The sequence below is a fragment of the Hemiscyllium ocellatum genome, chromosome 18, assembly GCF_020745735.1.
Source record: "Hemiscyllium ocellatum isolate sHemOce1 chromosome 18, sHemOce1.pat.X.cur, whole genome shotgun sequence".
Lineage (NCBI taxonomy): Eukaryota > Metazoa > Chordata > Chondrichthyes > Orectolobiformes > Hemiscylliidae > Hemiscyllium > Hemiscyllium ocellatum.
In genome coordinates this window covers 27,962,752-27,978,457 of record NC_083418.1, presented here as the reverse complement: position 1 = coordinate 27,978,457, position 15,706 = coordinate 27,962,752, and the positions used below count along the sequence as shown (strand labels likewise).

General features: G+C 40.4%; 1 protein-coding gene across 7 annotated transcripts in view; it reads left to right on the top strand.

Moving 5' to 3' along the window:
• The window catches only part of LOC132824379 (von Willebrand factor C and EGF domain-containing protein-like), a 325,791-nt gene that overhangs the window by 192,071 nt on the left and 118,014 nt on the right, over positions 1-15,706 (top strand). For 5 of the 7 annotated variants that reach the window (XM_060838783.1, XM_060838781.1, XM_060838785.1 and 2 more), the window contains exons 9-11: positions 3,569-3,697; positions 5,652-5,777; positions 11,998-12,123. In XM_060838783.1, coding sequence (XP_060694766.1) covers positions 3,569-3,697; positions 5,652-5,777; positions 11,998-12,123 — 381 coding nt within the window. The remainder of the gene's footprint in view (positions 1-3,568; positions 3,698-5,651; positions 5,778-11,997; positions 12,124-15,706) is intronic. The other 2 variants (XM_060838782.1, XM_060838784.1) reach the window with 2 other exon arrangements.

Below are 15,706 nucleotides of genomic sequence, written 5' to 3'. Positions count from 1 at the left end.
AGTGCACCTATATTGCGTCCAAGGCTAATCGATCCTATTTAGAGTGTGGCACCCAGAATAGTTAACAGTACTCAAGGTCTTTGCACAACTAAAGCATCACTTCTACTCCCTCATATTCTAGTCCTAGCTAGAATCTGTTCATTTTCTGTATTTTTGATGGTACTTTAATTATCTAAATTTAAATGCAAGGCACCTAGACTTCTCTGGATCTCCGTTGTTCGAGCTTTTCACCATTATTAAGCATCCTGTTCTAGTTTTCGTAATGGCCAAGGCAGGAGGAGGGCACTGTCTTTCTCTAGTCCTGTTGCTGCATAGGTCACAGCATTAAATTCTAAAGTGTTTCACCTAGTCCTGATAAGGCCAATATTTTTTCTCTGTATTAGACTTCAAATGAAAAGATTCAACAACAGGTTTCTGTTGCAAACCACAACATGATTGATTGTGACCTCTTCTTTTCAGGACAATGAGGGCAGCATTGAAAATCTCCAAATTCCCCACCATCGTTATTGAGGAATTAAAAAAAGACTATCATGTTACTTGTTTTTGTGAGCTTGATGTGCACAAATTGGCAGCTGTTTTCCAAATTTCAACAATGATTACAGTTCAAGATACTCGATTGGCTGTAAAATATTTTGGAAAGTTGATGCAAGGTGCCAGATAGATGCCAGTTTTTTTTTCTGCAATAGTTGTAATATGTAAATATGTTACCAGTCTTTCAGTGTCACTGGGTCAAACTCTTGAAACCTGCCAGCAATATCCATATCCCTTGAATAAATCTTTAATTAGGTCAGGATATTTCACTGACAGATTAGTTTCTTGAGGCTGTTTTGGACTTGACAGATACAAAATTGCCAGACAAAAGAAAGTACTAAATGAGATGGCTGGGGTTGTCCAGTCTTTTGAGTTTCAAGGAACCATTAAGTGAGTGGGAAGGCGAATCGACCACACTGGCCAGCTGAAAGGAAGCCAGACAGGAATTCTCTGCAGCCTTAGATAGTTTCAAAGGGCTGCACCAGATCAACAGTTCACAAAATGTACAAGGCATGGCACAAGGACAGCAATTGTTGGTTCAAGTAAAGATCTTGAAGCACAGCCAGAGAGAATTAATGGCGTTGTGGACTCCTGCCATGTTCTGAATCATGTGCTGTCAACCCATTACAAAACCTTCAATAGCTCACAGATGTAGAAAATCAGTTAACATTTGACACACGGGATGTTGGCTATCCTCCTATCTTGGTGTATGCATATTGTTAGGAACAGCATAACCCATACAATGGACAAAGATTCTCAGCTCTTTTTTTCTTTTGAATGAAGTTTTCCTTGAATAATATCATTGTAAAGTCTTTGAAGCGATAAAACCAAGTGTCATTTTTGTGGATGAAGATAAACGCTAAGTATCTGTTTATTTTTGTACGTTTTTGGTTGTGGACTGAAACTGGAAATGGACAGTTTTTAAACCCAAGCATTGTGGAAGAGAATACTGCACTTCTTTAAACCTGACACTTATGATAAGTACTATTACATTGTTGTTTGTTCAAGCAGAGAGGGTGGTTACCACAGAGGAGCTGGAGCCAGGTGGTGTGTAGAAAGTGAGATTTGGTCAGCAATAGGTACCTGATTGGTCAGTGAAGTGGTAACCGGTTGTCGTTGACGAAAGTCATCTGCCGACCAACAATTATATGATTGGCTCCCAGGTCACTGAAGAGCTTGTGGGTGTGACTGTTTGCTCAGAATCCATCTGACCTCTGAAAAGGAAGGACCTGACCTTTTCTCTGTAGTAAAAACACCTCCAGCCTGAAAAAGAGAGCGTTTAATGCCATCATGACTTTGTTGCAGCATAAGCTGTGGCTTTAACCAATAAGTCAGAGAATTCTCAGTTTGACCCAATTGTCCTGTGCCACTTGCAAGTGAAAGTACCTGACAAAGGAAGATCACAGTGCAGTTGACAAATGTATCATTTCAGTGCATTGGGAGCTGTCTTCCCAATTTTTCCCTCTGTTCATGAAGTGTGTGTGTGTGTGTGTGTGTGTGTGTGTGTGTGTGTGTGTGTGTGTGTGTGTGTGTGTGTGTGTGTGTGTGTGTGTGTGTGTGTGTGTGTGTAGCATTTTAGAAGGGGATTAGAGTTTTAAATGGCAGAGTTATATGTCAGTTCATAATTATGTAACAGTGGTTAGAATCTACTTATGTGTAACAAATAAGATGTTAACCAAAATTGATTCGTGTTTTGTCAAAAACAGGTAAATGGGGAAATTTCAAATACTTGTATGAAACATTTAATTTTTGTGATGACTCTGGGAATAGTGGGTCATGATTCCTAGATGTCACATGAGAGAGTGTGTTTTCAGAGTTCAGTGCAGTCGGTAAAAGCTCATAATATAGTACAGCCCAATAAACAGGAGGGGTTGTCAAGGTTTTTTTGAAATATTATTTTGACAAATTATAGCTCCCAAATGTTTAAATTTGGAGGACAAGACTGCTGGAAGCCTCAGTTCTTCTGGAATTGTCTGTCCCAACTTCAAATCCAGCATGCAATCCCAGGTTTAAAATCTGATATGGCGGCAGCCATTCTTAAAGGTTTAACTTGTGGAGCCAAGAATTTGCCTGAGTCTGTGCACTGGACCGAGGAGTGAATTAACTGGTAATTAACTGGTCCAATAAATTACAGAACAGTTGTCTTTGCTATTTAGCACTTAACACAATGGAAAACTCCACAACACCTTAACATTAACGTTTCATTACACCACTGTCTCCATTGACCTATAGTTATAAGATTGAGTTCCAACTTATTCCAAAATTTTGACAAGTTATCACATCCTTGTCTTATCATGGTCAATTCTCTATTATCCTTTTAAAGCCAATCTTCTTCACTCAATCCATATTCCTGAGTTCCATATTCTGTCAACACCAGCCTTTTGCTGGGTGTTTAACCCAACAGCAGTCCATTATGCTCAGCATAGCTTCACCTGTCATGGACTCGATCCTCAACTGCCTAGATTAGCCTGCCTCTGTGCAAACAACCGGAACAGTAGCTTCTCCCTCTGGGTCCAGTTGTACGAGCTTACACTTGAGTTGCATATAGAACTTGCTCTGTATCTTAATGGCAACCAAATCACTTGGGCCTGTCACCAAGAGGGACCAGCCATATTGCCTTGAATTCGTGGAGAACTGTTCAAATGCAATTGGTTCTGCTAATACGTGTGTTTCTTCAATGCAAATTGGCTACAACACAGTTGAAAATTTAGAACATTACATGTAGAATGCAAACTTTCCTTACCTGTGTTGGCTATAACGCGATTCTGGTCCCACTGGTTTAAATGGTGCTGCTATTGCGCAATTTTCTTATAATACAGGATTGCATGGGAATGGAACAATCGCGTTGTATCAGAACAGACTGTATAACCATCTTATAAGGTGTCGCGTGCATAATGACTTTATGAATTCCATGTTTAAATGATCCGACTGGTATGTTGCCTGCGCGGTTTTGCTCACATATATTCTCCATGAGAGATTTATGCTGCCGGTACTGTCTCTTTATCATTGACCCTTTGTGGTGACTCTTTCATTCCAGATATAAATGAGTGCCGATGGATTGGGGAGAGCCGGGTGTGCCACCATTCTTGCCACAACACCTTTGGCAGCTACCTGTGTTCCTGCCGTGCTGGTTTCCGACTCCTGAGTGATAGAAAGACATGTGAAGGTAAGAGGACACCACCTCCTGAAATCTGAGGTCAGGCAGATCAAACCTAGAGCTGGATTTTACATCCTGAAGCAGGGCACACCTTAGTCAGCTGAGGGATGATGGGGTCTGCTGCAGAAAGAGGTTGGTGCGACCTGACTCTGGGATTCCTGCAGCAGTTTCCATTTTAAGGATGTGGGATACATGACAATCCAGTGCCTCCATTGTGGAGGTGGTGGATTTCTGACCCACTGGAATTTTCATGGAGTCAGGAGGCCTTCTGAAAGAGATTTGGGCCATGTCATTCTCAGAAGTGTTGTGAATCATGGAGGAAGACGTTCTGGAGCCAAGTGCCCTTTGTCAGCTACATTCAAAATGTGTTGCTAACTTCACATGCTGTATACTTTTGGTATCTAATAAGTTATGGATGTTATATGCAAGGATTGCTGATCGCACCTTTTGTTAGAAAAGGTAAGTGATGTTAAACTGACCAAGTCAGAAGTCACATGATGCCAGGTTGTAGTCCAATTGGTTTATTTGAAATCACAAGCTTTCAAAGTGTAACTCCTTCGTCAGGTGAAGTCCAGCATTGCCCAGCACTGTAAAAGTGGACACATCTTTGGATGCATTGGTTCAATTTATCCAGTGGGTAAATTGCTCATCTGCATTGGACTATATTGAGGTTCAACTGCTGCTGAGTAAATTGTACTCCGCGTTTTTGATTTTTCCTATGATTGACAGGCAGACTATTTGTTCCAGCTTTGAGGAGTTGATGAGTGATTTGGAGGGACCTCCCTGGATGCCTGACACTCAGTAACTGTGGGCATTGAAACCCCCCACCCAGAGTTCTATGTCAGGCTGTTGCTTGACCAGTCTGTGAGACAGCTCTCCCAATTTGGGCACTAGTCCCCAGATGTTAGTGAGGAGGACTTTGCAAGATCGACAGGCCTGTTTCTGCTGTGGTCTTTTCCAGTGCCTAGGTCGATGCTAGGTGATCCATCGGGTTTCTTTTATTTGTTGAGACTTTATAATGATTGATATAACCGAGTATATTGCTCGACCTCTTCAGAGGGCAGTTGTGAATCAACTATATTGCAGTGGGTCTGAAGTCTCATATAGACCAGACCAAGTGAGGAAGGCAGATTTCCTTCCTTCCTGAAGGACATTAGTGAGCTGGATAAGTTTTTCCAACAATCAACAATGGTTTTATGGTCAACTGTAGATTCTTAATTCCAGATAATACTACCATCTACCATCCTGGGTTTGAACCTGGGTCCCTAGAACTTCAGCTGAGTTTCTGGATTAATAGTTTATCAGTAATACCACTAGGCCATTGCCATCCCCAAAGTGTTATTACTGTGCCTTTGTGTTCTGTCCATAGTGGACTCTGGTTGAGTGGACATGCAGATATGTGGGCAGTCATGCAGAGGATATTGTGGATATGGTAGATCATAGAGTAAGGAGAGAGTATGGGAGGGTCAAGACAGTATGGGAGAGTCAAGGAGGTGTGGAAGTGAGGGCTATGAAATGTAACACTCATATGCAGAGCTGAATCATTATTCCTATGAGTACAAGAGAACCTTCTAACTGGCCCATCATTGCTACCTCCTGGCTCCATTCCTACCTCAGCTGCCCAGACTCCAATCCATCTGATCCTTCTGTGAAAATACCATTAATGCTGGGCAGGGGGTGGGATCATGACAACAGGAAATTCCTGCCACGAAAGGAAAGAAAATCCAGCCACAGGATAAGGCCCCAGTTCCTGAGAGAAGAGAGCAGAATCCTAAAAGTTCAAAAATTCGGCAAACATTCCCCAAATGTGATTTCACCAGGAAGATTTCCTCAGTGTAACTAAGCATTGTATTCCCTCCTAATATCAATGGAATTCTTAATTTCTTGGTTTTAAATGCTTTGGAAAGATAAAAGAAACAACAATAAGCCTTTCAGAAAAAGTTATTTTCTCTGTCTTTTACAGATTGGGATGAATGCTTAGACAGCAGTCAGAGGATATGCCCACAAACATGCACCAACACAGTAGGGAGTTTCCATTGTTCCTGTGAAAATGGATATTCACTTGGTGCTGATAATCTATCCTGTGCAGGTACGTTACAGAATTACAGCACAGAAAGAAAGGCAACTGACCTGTCATCTCTGTGCCAGATCTCAGTAGGACCAGGCTACCTTATTTTGTCCTTTTATATCCGTCAGGATGAGTTGAGAGTGTGGTGCTGGAAAAGCACAGCAGGTCAGGCAGCATCTGAGGAGCAGAAGAATCAACGTTTCAGGCATAAACCTTTCATCAGGCTTATGCTCGAAATGTTGACTCTGCTGCTCCTCGGATGCTGCCTGACATGCCGTGTTTTTCCAGCATCTGCAGAGCTCACTTAATCTGTCAGGATGGGTTTGACAAAAAGCCTAGTGAGAATCTATTTTGGTGGATTAAGTATGCTAAAAACATGGAAGACATAGTGGAACTGTACAGAATGGAGAACCTAATAAAAAAGAAGGCTTAATAGTATGCTTACCTTCATTGGTTAGGGCACAGAGTATAGAAGTTCGCAAGTCATGTTGTCAATGTGTAGAACTTCATACAGTCGGACTCTTGGTGGTAGTGGCTGTGCCTGGAGCAGGGACTGAGAGGGCCGGTAGGCTCCAAGCCTGGACTCTTGGTGGTGCCTGGAGTGGAGGCTCCTGGCTGTGGTAGGCCCTGAGCCTGGACTCTTGGTGGTGCCTGGAGTGGGGGCACCTGGCTGTGGTAGGCCCTGAGCCTGGACACTTGGTGGTGGCTGGAGTGGGGGCTCCTGGCTGTGGTAGGCCCCAAACCTGGACTCTAGGCTGTGGCGGGGTGTTGGCTGTGGTGGTAGTGGTGCCCAGAGCGGGGACTCTTGGTAGTGTCGGCGAGATGACCGCAGAAGCGGAACAGAGTTTCCTGGGGCGTCGGCATTGTCATTGCTGTACCTGGAGCAGGACTCCTTGAGGACCAGAACACCATCCAGAGATCTTGGAGGAGTCCTGGGGCCAGGCGCGAAACCCAGTTTGAACAGAAGATGAACTCTATTTAAGTAATTTCTTTTAATTCTTTATGTAACTCAAAATGGCACTGGATTGTCTCAAAATGGCAGGCAAGCACTATTCACTGTATCTTCCTAGACATATGGGATAATAAAATCATTCATTCATTTATTCATTGCAAGGATTTTACAAGGTTTAGTTGCTGCTTTTAGGTTCCCAGAGGAAATAATGTGTGACAATTCAGCTTTTTTTTCCAAACGTGATTTCAAATTTCATGTAAATAAATGACTTAAAACAGACCAGAGTTCCACCTTGTAATCCTGCTTCGAATGGAGCAGTAGAGTGTATGGTACCAAATTTGTGGTATGCTCTTGATAAACGAATTATAAATACAATCTCAGAGAAACATCAGACAACATTGCATCAGAAACTGGTGGTTATCTGTTATTTATCGCATTAAACCTCATATTATCATCAGCCGAATTGTTTCCTGGAAGACAGCCTAGAATTAGACTTTAATTACTGAAGCTATGTTTCTTCCAGTCAGTAGAAGGGAAACAATCAGGCAGAAAGAAAGGCATGATGGGTAGATTAAGAGAAAATTGTTGGAAATTTCTACAAGTAGCTATTGTCCCATTCTGTATTTGATCGCAATCATTTTCAAAATGAACATTATATAAATAAATTGTTCAAGATATTATAGATTTATGAAATAAGATTCCTTTCTTATTGCCCTCTGGGAAGTACAGAAGTTTGAAGTTTAACGAAAACGTTGAAGTGAAGGAACATAGCCATCTTCTTTACTGTAAAATTTGATGTTTCTATTTGGCCCATTGTGTCTCTACTGGCTTCAGAAAGAGCTATCCAGTCACCATAAGTAGTTGCTATGTTTATCAGTAACTTGTAAGAGAGAGGTGTAAAAGAGTTGTAAGGAAAGCTTGATGTTCACATATACTAATTCAGAACGTTTGTGAGCGAAAAGCTTAGTGTTTACGTGTCGGTCATGTTTTGGCAGTAGAGGTTCATGAAGAAGAAGGGAGTTGGGAGCAATGGAATGAGTCTGATGAATTGAATAGCTGAGATTCAAATAGATAGTTTCTCTAGTGCAAGTTGTACCTGAAACCAGCTCAGGTCCAAGCCAGAGTCAGGTTGTGTGATGAAAAGAAGAATCACTCCTTGTTCAAGAAACTTTTCCCCAGTCTCAGGTCCAGAAAACTCAAGGTCCTTCCCCAAACTCTGAAAGTTTGAGTCAAGGTCAGAGGTAATGCTTTCAGGAATAGGAGATCACTGACTCAATCAGCTGGAAAACAAGAGGCGCATGTATATTGTGTGGGATTTTGAACATTGTGCACCATATTGATTAAAGAGAGAGGACTGTAGTAACATGTTGAGACCATTTGTGTATATATGTATTATTTATATGTATATGCCAGACTCAATCAATTTTTAATTCAGTGTTGATTCTCCATATATTGTGTGCTCTTTATTCAGCCCTCCAAAGATATCACACTATTACCTTACCTTCTCACTGTAGCACAGCACAATCTTGTTTTCCAAATTTCTCACTTGAATATCTTGATTGAATCTGCTGCCATCACACTGTTCAGCTTAAGAATAAAGAGAGTTAGCACAGTCCTCTCCTTACTTCCAAAAGCTGCACTGTTTAGCAAAACATAATATCGAGTCAACACACATTTTTCAGTTTGCCATGCATTTTCCATTCGCTTTCTCAAGCCAAATAAAAGAGCAACAAAGCAAGTATCAAGATTCTTTCAAATTTGAAGAAGGTACAAATTAGTAGCAAAGAAAATGGGCTATAAGGAGTTTTTAAAATAAGCAAACCTGATTAGTCAGTCAGGTTCAGTTAACAAATTCTACTTTAAAGTGAATAACAAGATCATACAAGTGCTTTCAAAATATTTCAATTGTTGTGTTTCTCTGCAATTAAGATTTTGAATGTCAAAATATGAAGTTCAAAAAACTTAAAACACATTACTTATCTTACAACAATTATATCCCTGGTTTCAGTCTTCCCAACCAGGAGAAACATCTTACCTGCATCTACCTGAACTATTCCTTGAGGTGTTTTGCACATTTCAGTGAGACCACCCTGATTATTTAAAAATTTAAAGCATACAGGCTTATTTTGTTCTTCATGGGTAGTACTGTCATCTCTGGAACAGATTGGTGAAACTTTGTTGCATTCCTTCTCTGGCAACAATATCCTTTTCTAAAGTAAGGGATCAAAACTGGACACAGTACCCTGATGCAGTCTAATCATCTGTACAATTCATGGAAGTCTTCAGTACTCCTGTACCCCGGTCATCTTGTGATAAAGACTGACACACTCTGTAAACCTTCCCAAATCCTGGCTGTACCTGCATATTAGCTGTCACTTATCAATCAGAACACCCAGATTCCCTCATACATCTACACTTCATAACTTTTACTATTTAAGTACACACTGCACATCTATTTCTCCTGTGAAAGTAAATAATCTCATATTTTTTTCACATTATATTCCATCTCCCATGTTATCGCCCACTCACCACATCTGTCAAATCCTCTTGAGGCCGTTTTGCATGTTACTCATAGGATACATCCCCATCTAATTTTGTGTCATCCACACACTTGCAGCTGTGACATTTGATCTCGTTCCAGACCAGTGGGCCCAACTACCAATCCTGTCATAACCTGCCAGTGTGAGAATGACCAATTTGTTTCAACACTGTTTTCTGCATGTTAGCCAATCATTAATGCGTATCAGTGAATTGCATTCTTTTATGTGTGCTTTAATTTCAAATCAACGTTCTGTTGGGACATTTTCAAAAATGAAAACCGAGAATATCGCACCTATCAAGTCCCTTTATCAACTCTGTTAGTAACATCACCAAAAAAACTCCACCAGATTTATCCGACATGACTTCAGTTTATAAATCTACTCCAATTATGCCCAATCCTATAATGATTATCCAAGTGTCCAACTATCATCTCATTTGTAATAGATTTTAACAGTTTCCTACTATTTCTATCAGGCTAACAAATGTGTAGTTGCCTATTTTCTCTTCTTATCCCCTTCCCTTTCCTAAAAATTGAATGACATTGTTAACTTGCAATTTGCAAGAGCCATTGCAGCATCTATAAGATTTTGTAGGATTATTACTAATGAATCCATCTCCATGGTTCTGTCTTTCAAGAGCTTGGGAAAAAGCACCTTATAATCAAGTTTAAATGTTGTCTGACAATAAGATTACTAATTTCATTTCATAATATTAGATCTAAAATAGCATATTGTTCAGTTAGTTCCACAACACACTGCACTGGGAAATTACTCTTCGCACATTCCTCCACAGTATAGGGTTCATTCAGTTTGTCCTACGGTTTGAATAATTATTCTGGTGATAATTTGAATTAGGTGTTTTGATTTGCGTTAGTGTTTAATATTGTCTTTGTAGATTAATACTGTAAATGCTAATGATTATGTTGCAAATGTTAATTACAGCCGTAACTGTTAATTGTTAGCATCGTAACTGTTAATTGCTTTACTAAAAGTTGTTATGTGTTGTAAGTGTCAGTATAAAGGTTGCAGATTCGAAAAGGAGCTATTAAAGGAGTCATGCTAAATTATTGCAGTGTAACTTGTGGTCCGGAATACGCATGAAAGAAAAAGACTGAAACGTTAACAGCTATCTGCACCTGGAGGCACCACAATGCTAATACACCTTGGTGCCTCTCAGGATCCTAGCATCAAAGATGGCAGTCTTTAACAAAGTCATTATGTGCTGGGCCTTCCACTCATTGAGGACGAGAATATTTTTTGCAGCTGACTCCTCCTGGTAATTGTTTCATTATTCTACCACCATTCACAACAGGATGAAGCATGATGGACGAGCTCAGATCTGATACATTGGTATTGGGATTGCTTACACTTGTCTATTGCATGCTGCTCCATGCCTGTGTGATGAGCCTGGAGCTGATGGCTAAATTTACGATCTGGCTACGGACCAGTAACTTTCCTTTTGAAGTAGACAAATTGACAGTTTGAGAGGCCTTTATAAGAGAGAAAGTCACAAGATTTGATGGTTTTGAACAAACAACAATAAACTTTATAATACAACATTAGGACAGAAACCTGATCTGCATGACGAGCACAATTCATATTCTAGAACCCAGAATTAATATATATTTCATATGGGTGAGGGACAAGCTTGATTATGATAGAGTGGACGATCTGCTGTGCTATGTGACTATGTGTGAATAACAGTTTCCTGCTGCTGATACCAATACCAAATTTTACTTGCTACTTGTTCGTAATTTAACCCTTCAGACTGGTGGTTCTGTCACATCACACAATGGAGGGTATCCTCTATGTAAATATGGTACTTTCTTTCCACAAGGATTGCGCAGGGCTCACTCCCACCGAATACTGTCACGGGGAGGTGCATCTGTGACAGGTAGATTGAAAGGTCAATTAGTTATTTCGCTCTCCTTAAACCTCTGATCACCTGCAGCAGACCCAATATAGTAGCCATGTCCTTTCGGATTTGGACAATTTAGTCAGTAGTGGTACTACCAAGCCATTCTTGACAATGAACATTGAAGCCGCCACACCAAATAAATACTGTTCACTTGGCACTCTCTCTGCTTCTTCCAGTCGCTGCTCACCATGGAGTGGTGCTGATTTGTCAACTGAGGCTGACTCTAGTAGGTAATTAGCAGGAGCTGTGCCCATGTGAATTAACTGGGTCTGACATCAATATTGAAGATTCCCACTCCACCTCCTTTCTGTATGTATCTCAACTATGCCACTCCAGTTCTGAAGGGTCTGGTGGGACAGTGTATACCCAGCGTGATCATGATGGCATCTGAGACATTGTATGATTCTGAGAGAACACTCATGAATAGTCAGATCATCTTCCTTAGTGAGCCAGATAGGTTTTTGTGACAATAATTTCATGGTCACCATTGCTGAGACAAACTTTTATAACTATTTAAAAAAAACACCGACAATTATGGTATTTGAACCTGTGCCAATACCACACTAACCTGCGCCTCTGTGACATCACTACTGTGCCACAGACTCCCCTTATTCCACCAGCTACTAATAATTGTTGTATTAAATCTTTGGCAATTCATATAGGAAGAGCTGCTGATTGGGGTGGTGAGTCTGATCATTTGTTTAGTGTGTATTGTAATTTCACATAATAAATATTGATGATATGCGGTAAATGGTGATTTTTGATGAAGTCGGTGCTGACGGTTACATTTCTGAAAACAGAGGCATTCACTGTGCTTCTCTCTGATTTTAGATGTAGATGAGTGTGCAATTCATGGGCACACACTTTGTGAGCACCAGTGCATGAATACTGTGGGTAGTTTCAACTGCATATGTTTCCCCGGCTATGAGTTGCTCTCCGATGGACAGAGGTGTGGAGGTATGTGGTTGTTCCTCGTGTTTTCTCCTTTACAAAGCACAGTGTGGTTCTACAATGTTCACTTTCATAAAATTGTCAATAATATTTACAACTTAATGATTGGCAACACACCCACAATTATTCACTTATTCCACCACCATCGCTCAGTGCATATCATCTCCAAGATACATTGCAGGATTTCACCAATGTTTCTTCAATGACATGTTTCAAACCAACAACCACTTCCAACTAGAATGACAAGAACAGCAGATACAGGAGAACACCTGTAAGTTCCCTCAAATCCATTCTCCATACTGACTTGGAAATATATTGCCATTCCTTCATTACCACTGGATCAAAATCCTGGAATTCCCTCCTTAATGGTATTGTGGGCTTACTTACAGTAAATGGACTGCAGTGGTTCAAAAAGGTAGCTGATCACCATCTTCTCAATGGCATCTAGGGACAAGCAATAAATGCTGGCCCAACCAATAAGATCAGTGTCCCATAATTGAATTTTAAAGAAAAGACCAATAACCAATCACAACGTTGACATCATTATGAATCACATGACTGCATTGCTTTAAAATTATTCTCCTGACCAACATGGCGCAACAACTTCAAAAGTGAAATGATCCCTTTATGCTCTTTTATTTGATAATGTCAATGCAGAAAAAGCAACAATCGGACTCAACTTCCAGTCAGTCAGATCAAGTCTGATGAAGTTGCATTGGTAACCACAGGCAAGTGTTGCTAAGATAGTCAGGGGCATAATTCTAATAAAAGACTTTGCAACGCTTAAGTTCTGTCCAATTTGGGATAGATGCGACCCTGAAATTTGAGGTAATTTGGCAAACAGACTCAGATTGGTGTCTGTGCTAATTAGACTTCCTAACTCTGTCAGAGGGCTTCAGATTTTCTGGTATTTGTAACATAAATATTGAGAACCTTCCTGAAAAAAAAACTTACCAGTTACAACTGGGCAATTGATAACTGAAAGAGTGAGTTGTAAATACTTTATGGATATTTAAGCTATCTGAACAGATTCTGAACAAATGCTTTTAGTATTTCTTGCTTTTAAAGAGATATCATGTGGCGCAAGTTGTGTGTAACAAGAAGGTATCGGATTTGAAGACAGTCAAAATCAGGAAATCTCTTCTCCATTTCAGTTACTACATGAAAACCCACTGCAGCTACTGGGAACCTTCAGTCCCACATTTTCTCATGTTATTCCTTCCCCTGCTGCTCCCCAGGATAAATTCATTTCTTATACCCCAACTAATACCTGCTCTAGTCACAATGCACCTCCACTGTCGAGGTGAATGCTAGTTTTAAGCCGTGCAATCTTGCTTTAAGTGCTGTTATGAAATTATTATTGTGGGCTCCTGTTGTTACTGAAGTGGAGATGCTGGTGTTGGACTGGGGTGGACAAATTTTTTTAACTTTGGCTTTCAGTACCAACTTTACAATGACCAGCATTGTATGTAAACAGAAACCGCTATAATAAGCAGGCAGCAAGGAGTTGGAATGTTGCCTGAATTTCAGTCAATGGATGTGAATTAATCATACAATGTGATCCCTCTGCCTATTTTCAGCCCCTTTATGTAGGAAACCATCTCTTCAATTTTTCGACAAACCAACGATGATGTATGTGTTCTGTAAAAGTGTCGATGGAGTCAGAACTTGGTCTGCTGAAAGATGACAAGCGGGTGACGAGATTGATTTTAATTGCTCGAATTTATTTGAATGTAATGTGACAAATATTTTGGCTCAGACATTCTCAGAACTGGCCTCACGCCACTGTCCTGAATTCACCAGAACTGTGGTATAAACAGAAATTTACGCTGCATTTCCATGGCTTTTATAACGCTGGAACAAGAGTGATGCTGAGGAACTTCCAGCTGGCCAGTGCCATTATTTCATTTGGGTGTTCTTCTGTAAGGTTTAAGAGGCCACTCTCTTTTCATTGAGTTTCAGAATCAAAAGCAATAAACAGTTCGTCTGCTAGTGATGGAGCGATTCCAGTTTGGAAACCAAATTAGGATGAAGTTACTCTGGCTGCTGGAATGGCATGTTTGAAATGTTAATGCATGCACAGAAGAGTTGCCCATTGACATTAGGTGTGAAGCTCAGCCTGTTAACATGCTCTACAGGTTCCCTTTTAAGCTGCAAAATCTGTTCTCATTTTGGCTGTTTAGCTGCTTCAGAGGAAATTTATGCACTAGAAATAAATGTGGTTCTGGCTGCTGGTTTTATGTTTTGGAACGATCACATTCAAGCTGAAAGAATCATGTGAATTTGTTTTATCTTTGACACACTGGAAAAGAAATGGTAAGTAGGAGTGATTCGTTCAAAGGATTATTCTGGCGCGAGACTAAGAGGTTGTCTCGTATTCCTATTATATTAATTTGTCTTTTCAAGCACTGGACTGAAAAGAAGATTACTGACCTTCATGTTGCTCTGTATGATTTTATTTATCAATAAGTCTGGGCATGTTGTTTTAACCTGTGTGCAACAGTATGGTGTAGCATTAGTTTTCCACTTTCAGGGGCCACACAGAAGAGTTGGCTGCACAGTAGTGAGAATCCTGCTCTAAATATTGTCTTTTCTTCTCCCTAATATGTAAAGTGAAGCATAAATTTAGCTCGCACCAGAGGAGTGTTGAGGGGCGAGAGCAGCCAGCACTAGGACAGGATCTTTCCACTGAGGATCTAATGGACAGACTTAGAAGTTAAAGCTGAAATTATTATTAAAGTGACAAATTTATCTTTACAAATTCAGCTTGACTGATTATTGTGTAGCAGGAAATGCGGCCAGTACCATATAAAGAACATAATGATTCAACTATTATCTCAATAATTTAGAGCTCTGACAGTGACCATCAACTCCAGCCCCACCATCCACAGTTCAAGCCAAACATTCTCCACAGCATCACAGAGTCATCTGGGCATTGTGAATAATATTACAAATTTAGCTCAAGATAATGGTCCTTGACTCGGAACATATAGAAACAGCACCCAGCGCAAGAGAATGTTCAAGGGGGTGATGCAGAGGAGGAGCAGACATGAGGTTAGATAATTTGGAGATGGTACCCACCCATCTGGAGTGGTGCTGATGCAATCAAAATCCAGTGACCACAGGGATCAGTTTGTTTCAATAAAGGCAGACATGTTGGTATCAATTATATAATGATGTCTGTGCATTCTGGATATCTGCTCTGTGATAGGACCACAAAGAGAAAAGTCAGTTGGAGAATCTTCTATGCTTTTTTACAGTCAGCATATTTGCATTGTGCAGGCTTCCAGATGACCAGAGTTGCAGGCCATTCTGACAGGAGGTTTGGTGCTGTTAGACCTGTCTCCTTCAATTCTGACACAATAAAAGGTGCTGGTTCAAGAAGCATCCATACTCTCCCTTTGATGTTTTACATCTTGGGCAGAAAATGTTGGACTGTCTAGTACATTGAATTTTCATGTTAAATCCCTCCCTTTCACTCCTCAGAATGTGCAATATTCAAATATTGAATATTCATTGGTTAAAAAAAATCACAGCTGTCACTCTATTTGTTGTTTGGTTTTGAGCATGTGAAAATGGTGCTTGAAAG